At 44.2% G+C, this 23847-nt stretch overlaps 1 protein-coding gene across 1 annotated transcript in view; it reads right to left on the reverse strand.

Moving 5' to 3' along the window:
- Positions 1–23847, reverse strand: part of LOC111153190 (myosin IE) — a 195201-nt gene that overhangs the window by 73244 nt on the left and 98110 nt on the right. Inside the window, exons 5-6 of the mRNA XM_022512053.1 lie at positions 6384–6471; positions 2683–2772 (exon numbers count right to left, since the gene is read on the reverse strand). Coding sequence (XP_022367761.1) covers positions 2683–2772; positions 6384–6471 — 178 coding nt within the window. The remainder of the gene's footprint in view (positions 1–2682; positions 2773–6383; positions 6472–23847) is intronic.

The raw sequence follows: 23847 nt of genomic DNA on the forward strand, positions 1-23847 counted from the left end.
TCCACGGATCAGGGAGCCCAACTCGGGACTAGATCTCAGAACTCTGGGAATCATGACCCGAGCTGAAGGCAGTTGCTTAACCAACTGAGCCACCCAGGTGCCCTAGAGATTTTATTGTTATGTAATCACTACACCCAGCGTGGGGCTTGAACTCTTAACCCCGAGATCAACAGCTGCGTGCTCTACAGACCAAGCCAGCCAGACGCCCCTGCATGTCCATTTTATTTTATTTATTTTTTTTTTAAAGATTTTATTTATTTATTTGACAGAGAGAGATCACAGTAGACAGAGGCAGGCAGAGAGAGAGAGAGAGAGAGGGAAGCAGGCTGCCCGCTGAGCAGAGAGCCCGATGCAGGACTCGATCCCAGGACCCTGAGATCATGACCCGAGCTGAAGGCAGTGGCTCAACCCACTGAGCCACCTAGGCGCCCTGCATGTCCATTTTAAAAAGAGAAATTACCTATATTCCCACCCTGATACCCCTTCTACCGTCTCCCACTAAACAACCACTTGTTAACAGTGTATTCAAATCTTGATTTATAGACAACTTAGTTACCTTTTATATAATGCGCCTTTTAAAATAAAAATGAGACCAAATTACAAATATGATAAATATTGTTTTATAACTTGTTGTTTCTTAAAATTTAACCATATATTATGGATCTCTTTTAAAACAAGTCATTATTATTTTTTAAATATATTTATTGATTATTTTTATTAACATATAATGTATTATTTGCCTCAGGGATACAGGTCTGTGAGTCGTCAGGCAAAACAGATCATTATTAACAGGGAACTTAGATATAGTACCTATTCTTGGGTCAACGAAAATGAACATTAAAAAAAATTTTTTTTTAAAGTGGGCACCTGGGTGTGGAGCCCAACACAAGGCTTGAACTCACAACCCTGAGATCACGGCCTGAGCCAAGATCGGGAGTCAGGCGCTTAACTGACTGAGTCACCAGGTGCCCCTGAACATTTTAAATGTTGATAAAAATCACCAAATTGCTCTCCTGGGGGAATGTGTCAGGCTTCAACCAATAGTGTTTCTTCTCTGGTATTATCAAACTCCTTAATGTTTGCTCATCTGAGAGACAGAAAATGATATATGGCTTTAATTTACATTTCTCTCAATATTAATGGAAACATCTTTGGATGCCCCATCAGACATTACCGTGTATGTATGTGTGTGTGTGTGCGCACGTGCGTGCATGTGAGTGTGTGTGTGTGCACGTGTTCACACTCTTTCTCATCTTTTCACCAGGGTTACATGAAATTTTAGAATTGGAAAAATTGTAAATGCTGGGTATTTTTGTTTTGTTTTATAAAAAATGACCGATGTATTCTCCTTGTCCAAGGATAAAGAATAATTTGTATTGGAGACATCAAAATACTGATTTAATTATGGTTTTTCTCTCTAAGGAAGGCAAAAAGGGCGGGGGGTGGGTAGCTAGAGAGTTGAATTTGGTCAAGTGCATTTTTACAGAGCAGACCGAGACAGACAATTCGGAAAGAAAGGTCAAGTGGAAAATTCATTCACATTTTCTTTTGTATTTCATTACCTAGCAACTTCTTCAAGATAACACAACCTAGGCATTGAGCAGAAAAATATGAGTGGTGAATGAATGAGTGAATAGTGTGAATAGTACTGAACAGCAAGGAAAGTGAGGGCAATAAGGACAGATATAACTCACCAGGGAATCTAACAAACACCACACGAGACCTTAGTAAGAATTCTCTTGGAAATAGAACCTTCCTTCCAAAATAGAAGGGTGAAAAAGAAATTGTGCTTCTCCAAAATTCCCACTATTTATTTTTAAATGGTCTGGAATCAGCCTCACAGATGGCTCCTTGAACGGTTTACCGCCAGACAGAATCTATGGTTGAGATAAGATATGAAATCTACATAAATCAAAGCCACCGGCCAAATACTCATTTCTTTGTAAATGTGGCTTTTTGTCAAGGGGAATATATTCATATGCTTCCTCGCCAGCTTTCCAATTCACCCCCTGAGGAGACACTCAGGCAGAAAATGTCTAAATGGGCATTCATGACAACGCATTTGGCTGACACTTTCATTGCCTTGGGTTAAGTGGACTGGTTGGGAGGCCATCGGACAGGCCAAGCCAAGCTGCTTTTGGACGTGATTATGTTACATGAACATATCTAAAACAAATACACAGAGCTCTTAGGGGCGGGTAGAAAACTGGCTCACTCTGGCAGACAGAGAGGAGGAAGGTTCTATCCAAGGTACAGGACTGAAGGGTCTGGTCCCTTCCACGTCCACCGCCCTGGTTCCAGGAAGCAAAAGCAAGACAAGAAGACCTGCGAATCTAACCGACTCATTTATTTGTCTGGGAAAGGAGGTCTTTTCTCCAAGGCACAAAGCAAACCCCTCCAGGACCAAAGCTGACACTTTAATCAATTTTTATTTTCCCTAGTCAGGCAAATCAAGTTGAAAACCGTTTTCAAAAATTATCTTCTAACCCAAGGCTCAAAAATAACTTCAGTTAAAGGGCAATGGATGCCTGACAGCACAACACTATAGGAAATGAGGAAGAGATTGAAAAGGTGATGATATGTGAAAAGCTCCCATTTCCTTGGGGATACCAGACTTGAAGCAGGAATATCAACAACATCCATCAATCAGACGACATTTTCCGAAACAGGGAAGAGACTTACAAATCGGCTGGAGTTATTGTTCCGGACGGTCTTGGCGTTCCCAAAGGCCTCCAGGAGCGGGTTGGACTGCAGGATAATGTCCTTGACGTGCTGTCATGGCAGACAGGTCAGAGGTCAGGAAAGTATAAGCACCAACCAGGCAACAAGAAACCACTTTCCCTAAGCATCCGGCTTCTGAAGGCAGTTAAGATGAGGTCTCAAATCTACATGGTCCTGGGGTTTCTGGAAGATTAACACTTTCCTCTCAACAGACCTAAACTTGCTTGTGTGTTTGTGTCTTCCAACTCCCTTGACTTGATGCCTGATTCCCTGGAGCCAGGGCACCACCACCAGGAAAACGGGATCCACAGATATCCCAGGACTGGGTTTCCAAATTGGATGGTGGGGCTTGACCTTGCGCTCACAGGCACGCTGAGAGTCACAGCGGGAAGGTGAGTGAAGCGGGAAGGGGCATCTCGCTGCCACGCTGGTCAGTCTTTACTGTCCCTACCCCTTTTCCACCCAAATTCTGTCCCTACCCATTTTCCACCCAAATTCTCCACCTGCCTATTGTATCCCTACCCACTCCCTCTTCATGGCCAGGGAGAGGTAGCTTAGGGGAAATGAAATAGTGTCTCCTCCCAGACAAGGTTGTGGGCACACAGGCCTGTACTTCCCAAGCTTTCATGTTCATGAATCACCAAGGGATCTTGTTTAAATGTAGACGCAGACTCAGTAGGTCCGAGGCAGGGCCCAAGAGTCCATATTCCTAACCAGCTCCCTGAGTTGGCCAGAGTGGAGCCACGTTTGGAGCAGCAAGGGCCAATACCGGATTATATGGAACAACTCCTGGCCCACTGAAGAGGAAGGATTTGGTTTTCAAACACCCCAACTTCTGTGCCAGACTGAAAAGTGTGCAAAACACTCTATGGGCAAGACAGCTCAACAGATAGGAGTTGATGTTGGTGAGGTCTTTCTACAAGTGAGTCATTCCTTGTAGTTCTAATTATTCACATGCTATGGTTAAACATGTTCCAGAAATAACAAGTCTTTCGTTTGTGCTCTTTAGCTACCGACTAATTTCAAGCCAAGAGCTCTGTATCATTGTCCTCATAGGAAAACAGGAAGAGAAAAGTCAACAATAGACGTCTGCAGTCTGGCCACTGGGTCGTGGTCTGTGGCAAACAGGACTAGATTAAGGCACTAACGACTAGTTAACTATGTAACAGCCAAAGTGGTTCCTTCAGCAACCTCCTGAACATTCAGAAGAGGAACAAGAATGGGAATTTCACTAACTGGGATATGTGGTTAGCAATGGCACCAAAGGCAAATTCTGGGTGGTCCCTCCATGGGGTCAAGTTCAAAGCTTAGAAACATCTTCCAAGCTGCCTACTCTCCTTTAAAAACTCATGGATTTATACAAAAAATGCTTTCTTTGTAAAATTAATTATGACTTTGTGGCTCTTCATCAATCCTTGATATCTGTTACTGGATACCCTTTATCAACACTCAGCTTCTAATAGGGCTAGAACCAAAGAAAGGCTCTTCCTTGTCTCTTCCCTTCTTTCATTATTGACTTTTAAGCTGAGAATCCTTCTGCATTCATCCATCATCCATCCATCAACTATCAAGATGTCCAACAGAATTGTGTGGCATGTGGTCAGCATTTGGGGAAAAGGCCAAGAACAAAAATAAAGGTACAGCCCAGCCATAAAAGAACATCCTGAGTTGGTCTTCATGCGACCCTTCTAGGGATAGGGTGTGATCACAGGAATGGAGACAATCAAGTGGCACCACACCAACCTATGTTCTTGTGTCACATTCACTGTCCAACACTGAAGCCACAAGCCACGTGTTGCCTTGAGTTGCAAGAAGGCTAGTCACAAATGAGAGGTACTGTTACGTATAGATTACATGCCGGATTGCAATGATTTAATATCAAAAAGAATGTAGAGTATCTCATTAGTTTCTTGATATTGATTATATGCTGCAATGATCATGTTTGGGATATGCTGAGTTAAATACAATATATTTTTAAAATTAATTTCACATGCTTCTTCTTACTTTTTAAAAATGTAGCCACTTGAAAATTCTAAATTATGTATGTGACTTGCGCCGTCTTTCCCCTGGGCAGTGCTTCCCTAAATCTTCCTTTCATTGAGTGAATGAGGCCACTCTAAGGCCTTTTACTATGTGAGAGGAATTCTGGATGCTGCCTGAAGCCTTCTGACCCAACAGGATACAGCGTGACGGAGAACCATTTAAACAGCAGACAGAACTACAGTGAAGAGAATTTTGATGTATCTTTTTAGCGCCTACAGATGACTGCACTTCTTCAATGACTCAGATTAAAACATTAATTTTTATGGGGAAATTTTACCTGGGAGCGTGAGTACCAGTAAGAAACCGTTCCCAGTGGTCTGTGCCAGTGATGGGCCCTATGCATTTGGGAGCCCTCTGTGGACCCTAGCCCACTTCTGCCATCATCCCCTGCTCTTTGGGGAGGGGGCTGCACTCATTCCTGCTGATGCCAATGCCTTTACCATGATGGGTCAAACGAAAGACAGATGACGCTGTATCTTCCTTTCTCCATACTGCACGCTCAAACGTGCTGCCTCTCGCCCCATATTGTATTCCTCTCCTTTTTCACCTCCCCTGTGTCCTCATTCTTCTGGATCTTCCTGCTTTCCTAATGTTACCCTGTAACTTTTCCTACTTCCTTTCTCTCCCCCACCCCCTCCCTCACTCTATTTTAAGATTTTTTGGAAATATAGTCACATAGTTCAAAATTTAAAAGTTTCAAAAGGATATAGGGCAGAGTATGCCCTTCCCTTGGTCTCCCAGTTTCCCTCCATGAAGAACCCATTATCAGTTTCTTATCTATTCTTTCAGAGGTATATTATACCTATCCAAACAAACAGGGAAATACTTTCTCTTATGCTCCTCAAATGGCAACACATTATACACAATGTTGTGAACCTTGCTTTTTGTAATTCATTGTTATCTTGGAGATCATGACCTATCAGTAGGTGAAGCTTCATTTTTTATGGCTGTCTAATATTCTACTCTATTATGAACCATAAATTATTTCACCAGTCTCTGACTGATGAACCTTCAAATTGTTTCCAATCTTTTACACTACTAAAAAAAACTGTATCAAATAACTGTATCATTTTGCATTCATTTCAGAACATCTAAAGGATACATTCTCTTAAGCAGAATTGATGAATCAACGACTACATACACATAAATTTGATAGATTTTGCTGAAACGCCCTCCATAAAAGTATACTAGTTCATGCTCCTCCCCATAATGTACGAGAGGAACTATGTTCTTATATTTTTACCAACATGGTGTTTAAAACACTACAAAATTTTTGCCATTCTGACAGTTAAGAAATAGTTCTTTGGTGAGGTTTTAATCTGCACCACCCTTATTGCCATGAGGGTGAGCATGTTTTCATGTTTTATGCATTGTCCCTTCATTTATTCCCTTTTGGGATTTTTGACCTTTTTTATTGATTTGTAAGAGCTCATTCTATACCAGGTATCTCCAACCCAGGCTATTTCTTTACAGATTTCAAGCTTCTTGGTTACAGAAGTTGATTGGTTATATGTCTTTTCTGTGGGAAAAAAATAAAATCTTTTTTTTTAAACGGCAAATGGAGACTTTTACATCTCACGTAAGACAGGGCCTCAAAATGGGCCAAGTCGCTAACTCACCTGGACTTTGGGACCTCCTCCAGATACTCTAGAGATGTAACTCATGATGTACTTGGCAGCCACTGTCTTTCCAGCACCACTTTCTCCACTGAGAAAAGAAAGACAAAATTACCCACCCATGAAGAAGATCACAGCCCGTTCCCTCCCCCTGACCAACCAACCAAACAAACAAACAAAAAACAAGAAAAGAAAGCAAGCATCAAGGTATTCAGTAATAAATGCACAGCGCTGGTTGAGAAAGGCAAATTCGTGCCAGGAAGACGTCAGCTCCCTGACTTGTATGAGCAACACCAAGGCAGTTTGTGGACCAAGGTCTTGAAAACGATCACGTCAGAATAGACAATGAGGCATTCTAAATGCCCAATAATGGAGAACATGATTAGGAACATTATGGGATATTGGAAGGATGGAATAGTAGACAGAAATTACAACTGACAGGAAGATTGCAACCTTAGGGGGAGAAAGCATAGGAAGTCATGTTGAGGGAAATAAATCAGATAAAATTCTATATGAAAACACGGTTGCAAAATGTAAAGGAAAAAAAAAACACTGGGGGAGGGGGGGAAGACTAGAACTACCACAAAATATTTGCAGGAGTTCTGGTAAAGTGAAAGATATCATGGAAGACTCCTTTCAGTTCATTTGATTTCCCCAAGCTTTTAGTAACGCATGTATTACTTCTGTAATTAAAAAATAAATAAATAAAAAGAAACTGTAGGCTCTCTCAGGTTTCAAACCGTGTGCTCTGAAGTGGTGCAAGCAACTTTATTTTAGAAGTTCTAAAATTAAATGATGAGGCAATATTAATCACATCCTGCATAACAAAGACTACCTTCCGTTTGGTGGCCTCACTGCACGGGGAAACCCTTTTGTTAACAGTGTACAGTCTGCTCTTCAAAATACCCATTCTTCCTTCAAAATCCCCTCCAACTGATGATGACCTCAGCTCACAATGCGCTTAAGTCAGTCCAATTTCTCATCTCTCTATTGGTTGCCTTTGTGTTATCAATGGCTTGGTTACTCAAGACAAGAGGAAACGTCTGCTTAGGGTACAACCAAGCCAGGTGTCTTCTGCTTCAAAAGGACACCGAAATAAATTTGGAAATAATTTCATATGTTGAAAGAAAACAAACAAAAAGATGAAGGTAGCCATCAGAGCAAAAGTCAGAACTTGGTGAATTTCCTTGACGTAATACACGTTTAATTAGAGAGATAAAAGGGGAGAATAAGGGAAAAATCCTCTTTGAGGGGCTCTGAGTCCATCAGTGTGACTCATTCACCATCCCAGCACTCAGAGTTCCCAGCTTGCTGGTCATGCGAATAGGGAAACCAAACTGAAATTCCCTAAGACATGGTGGCAAGAAAACCAGCAAGTCTGGGAGGAAATGGCACCCTGTTCCAAGAGGACATGCTTACTCCCAGGCACAAGTAGGTATAGCAAATATTTCAGGTCTATGAGGAAATGATCTGTTTAAATGGTCCATGTAATCAAATAATTTTATATGCAAGATCCAGGGTCAAAACATGCACTCTTGTTCACTTGAAGCACAGGTTTTGTTGACAAATGAAACTCCATTTTGTAATGTTGTAAATAACGTGCACAGTCAAGAATATCGAAAGTCCCAAAGTGCAAAGGTACAACCAACCACTCTAATAATCACACAGGCATTTATAATAACTAGAAAATCACGTGGCAACATACAAAAGACTGTAGCTGAGGTTAATGGCAACATAAGCAGAAGACAATATATCTATAATGGGATCACAACTAGGTAAAACAACACCCCACTGAGCAGAGAGCCCCATGCGGGCCTCAATCCCAGGACCATGAGATCATGACCCGAGCCAAAGGCAGATGCTTAATGACTGAGCCACCAAGGCATCCCAAGAAAAAGAAATATTTCTGACTTGCGGCACCTGGGTGGCTCAGTCGGTTGAGTGTCCAATTCTTGATTTTGGTCAAGGTCATGATGTTGGGGTCATAATATTGGGCCCCACATTGGACTCTATGCGCATAGTGGAGTCTGCTTGAGTAGAGTCTCTCCCTCTGCCCCTCCACCTGTGCTTGTGTGCTCGTTCTCTCTCTCTCTCTCTCTCTCTCCCATAAATAAATAAATAAATCTTTCCAAAAAAGAAATATTTCTGACTAATTGAAGGGCTGATATATATAGATGATTCCTTTTTCTTTGGATGTGATTCCTCTTAATTGCTTAAATTTTTGATAGGTAATTACTTACACATTTCAGATTTTTTTTGTTGTTAATTTTACCCATTTATTTGACAGAGATCACAATTAGGCAGAGAGGCAGGCAGAGAGAGAGGAGGAGGCAGGCTTCCCACTGAGCAGAGAGCCCGATGCGGAGCTTGATCCCAGGACCCTGAGATCCTGTTCTGAGCCGAAGGCAGAGGCTTTAACCCACTGAGCCATCCAGGCGCCCCATACATTTCAGATTTTTAAAGACAGCATTTCTATTAAAAGTGGAACCACACATCTCAGTGATAATCAACACTGATCAATTTCTTTATTCTTCAGCTTCCTTTATCAGGATGAGTAAACATATTTTCGTGTTCAGAATTCCTTGAAGCAAGCTCTGTGTGTCTGTGTGTGTGTGTGTAAGAAAGAGAGAGAAAAGGAAAAGCAACAAAACCTATTAGAATTATGAAATAAAAGTATAGTTATTCCCCCACTGTATCTTTGGTTAATAGTGTGATCAGACATGAATTATTTTATTTCTTTGGTTTGGAAGCAAAAGAACAGAAGAATAATGGAACATAATTCATTTCATGTATTAAAATAAGTATGCCAAGTCCAATAATAGAACATTGACATTCTAGTAATTGTGATATTTTTCAGAAGCTTTAAAATAATTAGTTCTGGCTGAACATTGACTGGAAGTTTCATTTCTTGGTTTCCATTTACAAACACTTTAAAAAAAAGTTCTATTGATCAGAGGCTGATAATTTGCTCAGAATATGGTACAATAATAGAATGTTACATAATTATTTGAAGCTTACAGTATATACAACCATAACTACACTGGTCCTTTGGGGATGGGAAAATATTATTTCTTCCTCTGGACTAAAACGCAAGTTAAAAGAATGTAAGGCATCAGTCATTATACAGCATGCCTAAAATTATTTGCTTTGCATCTCACAGCAGTTAGGGAATTTGCTTTGCTCATGGTTACAGGCAGTCTTTCTTAATTCAATTGCCTTCACTTAACTTCTAACATGGACAAAAAAATATGCTGCAAGTGTATGTGCTTTATATCAGAAAAATGACCCAGGGGTCCCTAAATCTAGCAGCGTACCAGAACCCTCAAAGTACTTTTTAAATGCTCATGTTTGGGCTCCTCTACTGACCTGCCTCCAATCCCAGTCTCCAAGGACAGGACCTAGAAATAAGATTTTTTAACTAACTCCGCAGTTCTTATATAACTGGCTGGGAACCAGCCAAGCAAATTTAAAACAAAGTCAAGACAGACTTCATAGGAAATATCAATTCAATTAGGAAATAATATGCTGTGTGTGTTAGCTATAGAAATGGAAACATATGCTAAAATTTCAAAGAAATGGAAAGAATGTTCTAGGGGGAAAAGCTATTTACAATGGTATATTAATAATTGGATTCCAGGACCATGATTGCTTTTGTGAGTCTGAAAGTTATACCTCACTTAGAAATCAATAGTGTTTTAAATTCACTTCAACTTACTCTAACAAATATAAACACGTTCCTGTTGTATTTTTCAGCAGATTTCCCATAGAGCAAGGAGAGTCGATCTTTTCTACTGCTCGAAGATTCATCAATCTACTCCCATCTCCTCCTTCCTAGTCTCAAAATAATCTGTAATGGTTCTTTTTTTTTTTTTTAAGATTTATTTATTTATTTGAGAAAAAGAGAATGCACATGTGTGTAAGCACAAGCCAAGGGAGGGGCAGAGGGAGAGAAACTCAAGTAGACTCTGTGCTGAGCGCAGAGCCCCATGCAGGGCTGGATCCGGAGACCCTGAGATCATGACCTGAACTGAAACCAAGAGTCAGAGGCCCTGACTGAGTCACCCAGGTACCCCTCTCTAACAGTTCTTACCGCACTAACTACTGTTCCCTGGTAACTGATCAAGTTAATGTCATTGAAATATTGTTTTACCACTTCGGATTTGTTTGCACTTTACAAAAGAGAAACACTTAAAACAGAAATAGGAAGTGCTTTTGTTTACCCTACATGTACTGTCACTCCTCCAGGGGCCAAGCTCTGGGCTGGAGGGGAAAGGGGAAGGGGCTCCAGCCCCGAAGGAGCTCACTGCCTGCTGGGGAAGGGGAGTGCACACAGGCTCCCGGGAAACCATGTAGATGGGGCTACGGTTTCATGGACTCCCGGGGGGCGGGCAGGTACCCCTGACTGGACTGCATGTTAAGAAAAGATTCTTAAAGGAAATCACAACTATTTCAAGTCTCAACAAGACGAGTAATAGCCAGGTGGGGCATGTGGGCCCACGTGCAGTCGGACCCACGGGGGAAGGGAGAAGCGCGAGTCCCAGCTGGAGACAAAAACCCACTGGGTACAACTGAAAGGAACTACCACAGGTGAAAGGGACTTGAATGGGAGCTGGAGGGAGAAGGAGAGGGACTGGGAGGGGATGAAAGGTCCATGACAGTGCCTTGGGTATCGGTTTTGAGGAAGGACCAAGGGCTCTGGTCAGCAGCAGTCAGTATTTCTTATTTTATACAGACCAGACTCTGGTCCTTTCCACATCATATTCATGAATTTTGCCTTTACCGCTCTTCTGAAGACCAATGGATCTATTACTGACTGAGTGTTTTTCTCTAAATCGACTCAATTTACTTACTTCATTTTTAAAAGGAACATATATATGACCGCTATAAATAGAAAACCATGACGGCGTACCCCAAAATGGCAACCTTAAAAATAAATACCACAAAAATAAAATAGTTATTTGTGAAAATAATTCAAATTTCTACCAACACAGAATAAACTAATAAACCGTGACATATGAATTTCGGGGGGGGGGGGGGGGGAAATCATAGCTTCTCTCTCCCAGTAAATTTCAGGAACTTTAATGTTGTGTGGAAAAAAAAAAAGGCAAGCTGCAGAGGAATACATGGAACTCACATAGTAGGGTTCCATTTACCTCATGTTCAACAGCCCAAAAAGACAGTCAAGAGATTGGTTACAGAAGCAAATGTAATTAGTAACACCATCAAGAAAAGGGAAGGTGATATTTAAAAATCAGGACAGTGGTTACTTCCCTGTGAATTGGGATGGTAAAGGAGCCAGGATGGACTGGAGAAAACGAGGCTCAGCTCAGAGGATATTCTTTTTCTTTCTTTTTCTCTGACAGAAGCAGGAGCACTGAAATAAAACTAAACATGTGGGGCGCCTGGGTGGCTCAGTTGTTAAGCCTCTGCCTTTGTCATGATACCTGGGTCCTGGGATCAAGCCCCGCATCGGGTTCCCTGCTCAGCTGGGAGAGCCTGCTTCTCTCTCTCCCACTACTCCTGCTTTTGTTCCCTCTCTCGCTGTGTCTCTCTGTTAAATACATAAATAAAAATCCTTAGAAGAATAAAAATTAAAAAAAAAAAAAAAGCATGGGATCGTCCTCTGCGTTCACTTTAATGTCAAATACACCCAGCATAGCTGGGAAACGCTGCGGTCATCAATGGGAAGCAGGTGTGGAGCATGGAGGCCAAGCTGGAAGGACACGGCCGGGTTAGAAGGATGTGGAGGATCTGGGGAGGAGGATGAAGGCCTCCATGAGGGCAGTGCTGGTGGCAAAGATGTAAGAGGGTAAAGTCCTGCCCTATTTGGAAGTAAAATCGGTAGGACTTAGCCAGAGATGGGTTTTGACAGAAGATGGATAAAGAGGAATCAAGAACAACATCTTGGTTTGGGGCCTCAGGAGCCGGCGGATACTGTATCGCTAAGATCAGTGTTTATAAAACCCCCAGGCAGGGTTGTGGTTATTTCATGTGGTTGTAGGAACCCAGAGACTAAGGCTACAGAGCACTGAAGGGCATCTGAGGGGCCACCCAGAGGTGGGGGCCGGTGGGCATTGTGGGCTGGGCCTCAGAGCCACAGGGAGGTTGAGGGGAGCATGGAGGTAATGAATGGAAGAGATGGCTGGCTACTGGGGGACTGAGTCGATTGAGCACATAAATTAGACTGAGCAGGGGCGCCTGGGTGGCTCAGTGGGTTAGGCCGCTGCCTTCGGCTCGGGTCATGATCTCGGAGTCCTGGGATCGAGCCCCGCATCGGGCTCTCTGCTCCGCGGGGAGCCTGCTTCCTCCTCTCTCTCTGCCTGTCTCTCTGCCTGCTTGTGATCTCTCTCTGTCAAATAAATAAATAAAATCTTTAAAAAAAAAAAAAAAAATTAGACTGAGCAATAGGGAAATTGAAAATAATGTGAAACAAGATTCTCCTTGTCAGAGAAAGTATTAACAAATCTGAAAAGAAGAAAGAACCCTGAGGGGTTGGATCGGTATTAAAGACATCCATTTTGACTATTAGAAAGAAAGGTGACACAGAAAGTCATAAAGTGTGTGTGTGTGTGTGTGTGTGTGTGTGTGTGTGTAGTGTATGTATACTGTGTATAGTGTATATGTACAGATTATAAATAAACAGAAGGGACTAAGCCTTCTTGGAGAAATGGCCAATTCCAAGGCTGGGCCAAGGGAAAATGCAAGCTGAGCCTAGAACACGTAGTAATGTCCAAAAGTAGAGACGTACACTGTCTGATGTGGACATGTCCAGCTCATGAGAGCCAGCTTGAAAGGGCTCCCACTGATGGAGATCGTGACAGTACTGGATTATGATCACTGAGTATAGTCCGAGCGTACTGCCATAATACAAGATCAATCAAGAACATGCGAGAAGGGAAAACTCTTTCTTATCGTAGAGTGCCAACTAATGAACACAGAAGAAATTATGGAAACAGAGCACCACCATTTGGCAACCGTCATTTAGGTGACAGGTCTGGGCCGCAGTCCTCAGTGGATGCTACAGTGGATGACGGTTTAATGAGGGGCAGGATTCTGCCATAGTCTCAAAACAGGCCCACAAAACGCTAACTTATCCTAAAAGAAAATATGGAGAACTTAATCAGAGGAAACATAGCAGACATGTACGGGCCCAACCAACTGCTCAAGAGAACAGTGTTGTTTCTAAGGAAGTCCTGCTCAGCAGGAATGACCTGAGTCTGGCCAGAAGGAATCACAAGACAGACCCAAGCTGAGGTCAGCCCACTGAGTATAATGCCTGAACTCTTTAAAACTGTAAAGCAGGAAATACACATATTGGGTAAACCTTGCAATGTGTCCCCTGAGTGCAATCTGGGGAACTATTCCAAACTGACAGAGTCTGAAGAGATATGTATTCCCGGAAAGAATCCTGGAGCAGAATGGAAAGAGATATTTGGGGGAGAACTGGTAAAATGTAAATGGGGTCTATGGGTTAGGTGGGGCTGGACCATGATCAGTGTACTGATCTGGAGTATTATAACCAGTTAGGTAGGAAAACATTTTGTTTTCAGGAAATACACACTGGAGAGTTTAGGGGTCATGAGTTATCACATCTGCAGCTTGATCTTAAAAGGTTCAGAAAAATATTAACATCACTGGTAATATCAATAACTGTGTCTGTGCGCATATGCTTGGAGGAAGGTTTGGGAGAGAGCATAAATGTGGCCAAATGTTACCAGTTGGGGAGACTAGGTGAAGAAGACAGTTGCTTGAACTATTCTGCCCATTTTTCTGTACAACTGGAATTATTTCAAAATAAATTGTTTAAAAGAGTTTAGAGGAAACGTTGCAAATCTGAGGACGCGAAGGAAGAAGTAATGGAATATCTGGTCACCTGTGTACATGTGAATGTATATATTCTCCCTCTTGTAAGTTGTCTGGATCAGTGGCTAATAGGTATGGTCAGCGGGTAGTTGAAAATGGGAGCCTGACGCACAGGGAAAGGTTCTGGATGAGAATACCAGGATGGGAGCGAGAGGAAGTGGGACTACCAAAGAGAAGCGTGCCTGAGCACAGGCTGCACTGGGACCTTGGGGACTGTAGTGGCCACTGATGGTTCCCACTCAAGGTCTTTTCCCCACCCTCCCCTTCCCTTGCAATTTCCTGACTTGGTTCAGGGATCGTGTCTGGTACATCAGGCAGAGAGAGGCTGGTCCCATGCTCAGAGGAGCCCATCTGTACCTGACCCTCACTCCCAGCAACTCAAGAGTCCATGTGAACAAAGTTGTCCCATTAGACTGAAGGTAGGACTCATGGGAGAGGCTCCTCTCCCCTCTAGGACGTAAGGAAGGACGTTACTCTGATTGCCCCTGGTAGCCACTTGCAACCACCCAGGGGAACCAGAACAAATCTTAGGATGTCTGGATGGTGACGCAGAGAGCTGGAAAGAACCCGGGTCCCTGATCATCAATGGACCACCAAGCCACCAGCCCTGAGGTCCCCACGATCTCTCCATGTTCTGTTACGTGGGATAATAAATTGCCTTAATTTACAACTGACAGAATGGGAGAAGATATTCGCAAACGACATATCGGATTAGGGGCTAGTATCCAAAATCTATAAAGAACTTATCAAACTCAACACCCAAAGAACAAATAATCCAATCAAGAAATGCGCAGAGGACATGAACAGACATTTCTGCAAAGAAGACATCCAAATGGCCAACAGACACATGAAAAAGTGCTCCACATCTCAGCATCAAGGAAATGCAAATCAAAACCACAATGAGATACCACCTCCCACCAGTCAGAATGGCTAAAATTAACCAATCAAGAAATGACAGATGTTGGCAAGGATACGGAGAAAGGGGAACCCTCCTACACTGTTGGTGGGAATGCAAGCTGGTGCAACCACTCTGGAAAACAGCATGGAGGTTCCTCAAAAAGTTGAAAATAGAGCTACCCTATGACCCAGCAATCGCACTACTGGGTATTTACCCTAAAGATACAAACGCAGTGATCTGAAGGGGCACGTGCACCCGAATGTTTATGGCAGCAATGTCCACAATAGCCAAACTATGGAAAGAACCTAGATGAATGGATAAAGAAGATGTGGTATATATATATATGGTATATATATATACAATGGAATACTATGCAGCCATCAAAAGAAATGAAATCTTGCCATTCGCGATGACGTAGATGGAACTAGAGGGTATTATGCTTAGCGAAATAAGTCAATCGGAGAAAGACAACTATCATATGATTTCCCTGATATGAGGAAGTGGAGATGCAACATGGGGGGTTTGGGGGTAGGAGAAGAATAAATGAAACAAGATGGGATTGGGAGGGAGACAAACCATAAGAGACTCTTAATCTCACAAAACAAACTGAGGGTTGCTGGGGGGAGGGGGATAGGGAGAGGGTGGTGAGGTTATGGACATTGGGGAGGGTATGTGCTATGGTGAGTGTTTGAAGTGTGTAAACCTGGCGATTCACAGACCTGGGGCTAATAATACATTATATGTTGATTTGAAAAATTTAAAAAAAATTGCCTTAATTTCTCAGCCAGGTTGAATTAGATTTTTTGTTGCTGGCAGCTCAAAGCGTGTCAAAAGCAATGGGGACCACTGACATTTAGGGAGCGCTGAGAAAGAAGCTCCCCAAGGAGAACAAGCTGGAAAGGTGGTAGAGGCATAAGGGAAAGGAAAAGGACGAACATAATGTTCTGGGAAATGAAGGAGCTGGAGGCCGACTGTGTCAACATGGCAGGGGGACTGAGAAGACAATAAAGTTCTGAAATCTTCCGCTGGGACGGATTCTCTCAAACCCTACTTTTGGATATCGGGACATACTAGTATTCAACTTGACTCTTAGTTCAAAAGGTATAACCCAAGGGTAAAAAATACAGTGATAGTTTAAGAAAAAATTTTCTTTCCTGATTCCAGAGTTCAAAAGATGAACATATGTGTGTGTGAGAAATAGTCCAGAAGATGAGAAATAACATCAATTCCTAAGATTTGAAAGGAGTCAACTAGTGGATGGAATCACTGAGCACTGCACAGGGAGTAAGCAGCTAAGGCATGTCAGGGACCGTTGCATTGACTTCGCATCCATCAATCATCTGACCCGAGTGAGACCTGTGGGGTAGGCGCTCTCTGCCCCATTCTTTGATAAGAAACGCTACACAGTTCGCTCAGGGACACACAGCCAGGGAGCGGCATTGCTAGGAAAGAAGTCTGGCTCTACCACTTCTGATCAAGGCATATATTTAAAATCCTCATACGGGTCAGCTGGTCGGTTAAAATCAACAGTGTTTTGCAGAGTCACTCCATGAATACCACGGTTCATAGCATCATCAAACTTTTCACTACACCGGAGTCTTTATGGATAGACACCTCCCTAATTAGGGCTTCTGCCAAAAACATTGATTATCTCACAGACGGTGGGAAGTGACAAATAATAGCCTGCATCCCTGTGATCACATGTGATCAAGACAGAGAAACACACCAGAGAAGGTTCGGGATAGCCTCATCCAAAGATTCAATTCACACATTCCCTTCCTGGCAGCCCTCCTGGATCTGGGCAAGAACCAGGTCTGAGGGGAAGCAGCTCTGTGCCCACCTGGGGGATTCCAGGACAGCAGAGAAAGGGGTGATCAGTCACAGCCCGTCCCGACACTGAAAAATAAATCCTAAGGATCGTGCCATAGCTAAGGGTGTAATCACAGACCTGCCAAAGCCACCGAGTGAATGATAAAAATTCACTCTTGAACGTAACGAGGGAAGTGTGAACAAGACAGAGAGCTCTTGTTTCCTCCCAATCAATGTTGTCAAGCAGACACAAAGTTCGCCTACAGTCTGCCAAGAAAACCGGCTCATGGCAGCGCTCTTCTCCGCCCAGGCTGACGCACTAGGAAAAGCCTCAAATGTTTAGTCTGAAGACCAAGTTTGAGCCCCAGCTCAGCTACTTACTTACTAGCTTTGAAATTATTTTCAATGTTATTAGCAGATACTTTACAGCACTCCTTAACAGCTCAAAAACATCCTTGGGAATGCCTGTGTGGCTCACTCAGTTAAGTGTCTGCCTCTGGCTCAGGTCATGATCCCGGGGTCCTGGGATCGAGCCCCGAGTCAGGATCCCTGCTCAGCCGTGGGGTCTGCTTCTCCCTCTCCCTGTACCCCACCCTCCCCGTTCCACTCGTGCTCTCTCTCTCTAATAAATAAAAATAAAATCTTTTAAGAAAACCTGTATTTATGTGTATTTCTTGTTTTGGCTTTCCCGCTATTCTTTTAAGGCATTAATCCTCGTTTTGTAGCTGAAGCAACTGAAGATTGCCGAGGTCACAGACTTCACACAGAACAGAACTGAGTCCACCTTGTGACTCAGCCCCCGAGGTCTTTCTTTCTACTACACCACGTGACCGTGGGTGCTAACAGATGATCACCCAGCTAACCTGACACCTGTTGGCTCAGCGCAGCAGGGAGACGTGGAAAGAGTATAATAACGGAGTTGAGCAGCCCCGGCTCAGAGTGCGGCTTTGCCGCATTGCAAATGTGAGATGTTTAACACGGTTCCTTTGCTGCTGAGACTCCGTTTCTTTTTCTTTTTTTTTTTTTATTTGACAGAGAGAGAGAGATCACAAGCAGGCAGAGAGGCAGGCAGAGAGAGAGGGGAGGAAGCAGGCTCCCCGCGGAGCAGAGAGCCCGACACGGGGCTCGATCCCAGGACCCTGGGATCATGACCTGAGCCAAAGGCAGAGGCTTTAACCCACTGAGCCACCCAGGCGCCCCGAGACTCCGTTTCTTGACGTACAAAGCTGGGGGGCGGGGTGAGAAGTGGGGCAGGAACACCTCATCTGCCGGGCTGTCAATGATACAACCAAAAGATGTAGAGACTTAAAGCAAGGACTCCAAAAGGGGGCTACGATTATGATTTGGGATAATATTATTAATTAGCGAGTGAGTCAGGCTTCCTGAATAACATTCTTTGGTGGTAAAGGAATTTCTACCATCACACCAGCTGGAAGGTAAGAGTTGCAGCGAGCTTGGGGGACAGGGCAGATCTGAGGTCGTGCTCTTCAAAGCTCTCAGCCAGAGGGCAGTTCTCATGCAGACTCCAGCCCTGGGGGTGAGCTGACAGGGTCTCCCAAAGCCTGGCCAGAGGGACAGGGAGCCTCAAAGGCCAAGGCTGCTGGGATAAACAAGAAGTTGGGTGGACCAAAGAAACAGAAGCTCCAATGCTAATAATAAAAGGTTCCTGAAATACATCAAAGACAGGAAGGTAGCTTGAGAATCCATGAGACACTTGATGGTGCAGACACAGAGAACGGAGACGGGACACAAGCCAAATATTAGAGGGGCTCTGATTTTTTTTTTTTTAATCTTTTCATCTTTAACCTTTACTACTCCAAAGCTTAGGGATTCCAAATCCAAAATGTCTTTTTTGAAGCAGATAATTCAGAAATCTTAGACCCAATCGTGACAGCTATCTCCTTTTCCTCTTCCTCTATGAAGGTTTTCATATTCAGTCACCCAATGCTAGGGACATATCTTCAAGCTATCTCTCAGGTCTTTATTTATTCCTAAAACAATATTTACTTGGCACGGATTCAGGATGCCACCTGTCAAGACTTTACAAACTGGTGTTGGACACATTAAGGACAGAATGCCCTAGTCTTTGGAAAACAAATGCAGCAGAATATTTCAAAGCAAAAAATAAAATTAGGAACTGCCCCCAATGCAATGCTTTCAAATTGACAACATAGTTTTAAAACAAGCCAGGATGGCAAGAGCTGGCGGGGGCCAAAAGGGATAGGAATTCATTTTTTTTTTTTTAAGATTTTATTTATTTTTTGACAGGCAGAGATCACAAGTAGGCAGAGGCAGGCCGAGAGGAGGAAGCAGGCTCCCTGCTGAGCAGAGAGCCCGACTCGGGGCTCGATCCCAGGACCCTGGCCGAAGGCAGAGGCCCCAACCCACCGAGCCACCCAGGCGCCCCAGGAATTCATTTTTGATAGCGGCAATACAACTGCCACATACATGTTCTTCACAGCCCCTTAGGTCCCCACAGAGGTCACCAGGCATGGGCCCCAGAAACACTGCCGAGCTCTTGTCTGGAAATATAGATGGTAAAGAATACACAAAAACCTGCTGGTTCTCCCTCCCCTTTTACCACACGATTTACCTCTTACCACCTATTTTATTTTTAAAAAAGATTTTATTTATTTATTTGAGAGGGAGAGAGAGAGAGAGACAGAAAGAGAAAGAGAGAGAGCATGCATGAGCAGGGGGAGGGAGAATCAGACTCCCCACTGAGCAAGGAGTCCAACTCGGAACTAGGTCCCAGGACCCTGGGATCATGACCTGAGCCCAAGGCAGATGCTTAACCAACTGAGCCACCCAGTTTCCCTGACACAATTATTTTATTAAATAGATTGGCAATGATGTCTCTGGGAGATCCAAAGGCATCACATATGTAGTTCTATAACACAAACCCAAATTCTGCATTTTGTAGCACGGAAGACAGATGAGCTAAGTGGACATGGGTTGCCATGTAATGGACTCACAGGTGTCTACTTGTGTCTTCAGGAGCTCATCATCGTCAATGACACTGACGGAGCTCGAGTGGTTGTGTTTACCTGTTGGCACTGTCCGGAGTCCCCATGACAGTGCCCACCCTGATGTCACACATCCTGATGTCACACATCAGTTTCCTTTTCACCTTTCCAGCTCAGGTCAGGGCCTCATAACCTCCCCAGTTACCTGCATGCTCTCAAGATCTCACCTTTTTCTACGCATAGACTTCCTTTTGTCAACCAGCCTTTTGTGCATTGTGTCCCTGCACAGGCTTACCCCAGATCACCCAGCCTGTCATTCAAGGAGGGACCTGTCACCCAATCACACTTACCTCCCGGCAGGGCTACACAAATGCTACGTGGCTAAGATACAGAAACAGAAGTAAAACTGGCCCGCAAGTAATTTACGTGGACAACGTGTCAATAGAAACCTTTAACAACCACACTGATATCCTCCTCACTTTCTCCCCATCACACAGTGTGGGTTCCAGAGGCTCTCAAGCCATTCATGTTTTCTTCCTCCTACACATCTGGTGGGGAGGGCTCAAATCAAGTCCCAGCATCTCCATGACACCTTTGCTAACTGTTCTAGTCCAAAGTGATCTCCCCCTCACTTAAACACAAATAACACTTAGAGCTTCTTTCAAGTGTTTCGGTTTCAAAAGCATCATGAAATAAACATTTATTGTGTGTACTGGAGAAACCCAGAAGCCTGATAACAGTTTCTAGTCATCAAGGATTGAAAAGCTACTTAAAATAAGCACATGCAAATTAAATAATCATGATACTAAGTAGGTGAAAATGAGGGCTATATGAGGCGCTACTGAAATTCAGGAAATGGAGAGATCACTGGCTTGAGGTTGATGAGAAAGGCTGGAGGAGGTGAGGAGGGGCCGGGAGAACTACCCAGGCAAGGACTTGGAGGCAGAAGTGAACCTGACCCGTTGGAGGGCAAACAAACAAATAAACAAACAAACACCCAGCAATTTGGTTAGAACAGTAGAAAATAAAGTGGGAGGTGTCCCAAGTTAGGGACTTCGGTCTCTACTAGAGCTACGGACTTTGGACCCTACTAGGCAATGGAGAGCCACTGAGATATTTTGGCAGAAGTGAACAGTTTAAATGACAACATTAAAGGACAACAGTTTGAAAGCATTCATCTAGCAACCATGGTTGGAAAAGAGAGAGTTGGTGAAGGAGTATATTCATGGGTAAGATAAAGAGAACCATCACGAATTTGTGAAATTTGAGATGCTGCATGTCACATACATGGGATTATTACACTGATAACTTGTGCTTCAGGCAGGAGCTGCTAAACTTCTTCTCATAAAGGCCCGGGTACAGTCTCCATCACTACCCAGCTGCGACAATGTAGCACAGAGGCAGTCAAAGATAATAGGGACACAGATGGCTAACACTTTGTTCCAGTGAGATTTTATTCACAAAAACATGCAATAGGCCATAGTTTTTGAACCTACAGGTTAGGAAAAAAGGCCTACACTGGAGATCCAGGATCTCTCATTTCCCACAATTGGGGTTCTTTCTCATGTCTGCCCATGGGCTGTTGGAGAAGACTTGGGGAACACCTAAGGTGAATCCCGGGTGTTTATTCATGACTAGGAGTTGACCTGATGGATGGCAGGGGCTGGCAGGCGAGTGAGGGTTACTAAAAGGGGGTTGACCTACATGGGAGTCGGGGTAGGAAAATAAACAGCAGAAATGCTGGGTGTCCCCCAGGCAAACAGACCACGGAGGAGAAAAACACCCTATTTCACTGTCTCCAGACAGAGTCATGATCTGATGGCAGGAGCCAATGTGATCATCCCCCTGCCCTGAACTCCACCCTAAAATGGGAATATGGCTCCCCTTGTGGACTCTGTTCCAGGGAAATAATTAACTGAGCTGTCCAGGGCAGAATCCTCCTTATAAAATCATGCTTGGAAGTCTAGTTCACTCTCGTTCGTGCTGTGCTTGGCCACAGTCAGCCTCTCCGAGGCTGCCCCAGTGCAGCTATTTTGACAAGTCCAGTCTATAAATGTTTGTAAAACTCAGGACCGAAGCTTGGATGGAGGCCTGAACTTGAGAAAGCACCTGTCTTCTTCCTTGAGTTCTTTCTTCTTTAATATGATGTTTTTTTTAAAAAAGATTTTATTTATTTTTTTGACAGACAGAGATCACAAGTAGGCAGAGAGGCAGGCAGAGAGAGAGAGGAGGAAGCAGGCTCCCTGCTGAGCAGAGAGCCCGATGCGGGGCTCGATCCCAGGACCCTGGGATCATGACCTGAGCCGAAGGCAGAGGCTTTAACCCACTGAGCCACCTAGACGCCCCAAGTTCTTTCTTCTTAAATTCAATCTGCTAAGCTGATTTCTAGTCCTGGAATAGTCAGCTGCCAATCCATCCTGTCACCATATCCACCTCTTAGGAAAACATAAGCAATCCTGGGAGGAAACTGATAATACCGCCTTTATGTGCTGCCATCCTCCCCTCTAAAGAGTGTCATACCTGGGAACTTGGGAGGGGAAGGTCTAAAAGTACATGGGAGAGATGAGGCCATCATTAATTTTTTATTTCCTAATGAGATGATTCTAAAAACTCCCAGTCTGTCTTACCAGCCGTGGCAGAAGTCCTTAATATAAGGAGCGGGCTTCCCTTCCAGCCCCCAGGACAATGGGTTTGTTTTCTGTTCCCAAATGCATTCGGGCAAGCAGCATTCCACTCAGTCCCCAACTCTCCCAGCGCCAGTGGCTGCAATGGCTTGCGAACTTGGGTGTGTCTACGGAAAACAGCATTTCCCTGCTCTCTCTTCCCTCCAGCATTACTTGGAAGAAAGAGTTCCAAAACCGGGAGAGACCTCAGAGGTCATCTGGTCAATCAGTTCACCCATTGAAGAAGAAACTGAGGCCCAGACAAGTGTTGGGTTTGCTGCCCAGGATCCCCGTGCTAGGGAGAAGGAACCACAGCATCTCAGAGACAGCAAAGCGACTTTCTCAAAGCAGATAAACCACAGCTCTTGGGCAGTAAGGAATTAACACAAAGAGAGGTCTGGCTTTTGCCTTCTGCCTCAGGAGGAATCTCTAGGGGCCTGGAATGTCCTGCGGGATTCGAGTGCCTCTGTTTGCCTGGGGGCTTTCGGGAACAGTGATTAATGTAAGGGCTTTGGAAAGCATCATATAAGTACTGACCCCTGGAGGAACTAGAGACCATAGGCATTAGCCCGAAATCATGGGGGCTGAGGGGATGGGGGGTGCGGGTGGGAGGATAGGGGTGGGGGGCAGTACAGGAGTGAGTCCAGATTAAAACTCTGCACAACAAAGGTTCGGGTAAACTTCCTTGGGTGGCAAGGCTACGTGGCCAACTCACACATCATAACTGGAACGAGGTAACACCATCCATGACTCCAGGGGGAGAGGATGACCAGAAGCTTCCCATTTGGACCCCTCCCAGACTTTCTTTGGTCTGGTTCTGATGCGTATCCTTTTGCCATAATAAAACTGTAACCGCAAGCACAGCACTTTTTTAAGCTCAGTGAGCCAATCTGATAAATTATTGAACCCAAGGTGGTGGTGGGAACCCCTGAACTTGGATCCAGCTAGTCAGAAGTGAGGGTGCCCTGGGAACCCCCAAACTTGTAGCCGGTGTCTGAAGGGCAAGCGGCCTTCTGTAGGACTGTGCCTTAACCTGTGAAGAGTGGCCCAAGTCTGGGTAGTTAGTTCAGGAGCCAAAGCAGAAATTTGTCCTACCTTCTCCTGAATTAATAGCACAGCCGCCACCCCAGAAACCCTTGGGGCCAGTCTTCAAGTCTTTGCCACCTGAACAGTGGCAGGATTCTAGAAGAGGCACACATCCCGCTTCCGTGCCCGCACACCTGCAGTGACGGTGAGGGGGATTTTGAGTGGGCGAGTTTGGGTTGGGT

Source organism: Enhydra lutris, unplaced genomic scaffold (genome assembly GCF_002288905.1).
Source record: "Enhydra lutris kenyoni isolate GAN:26980312 unplaced genomic scaffold, ASM228890v2 scaffoldscaffold31, whole genome shotgun sequence".
NCBI lineage: Eukaryota > Metazoa > Chordata > Mammalia > Carnivora > Mustelidae > Enhydra > Enhydra lutris.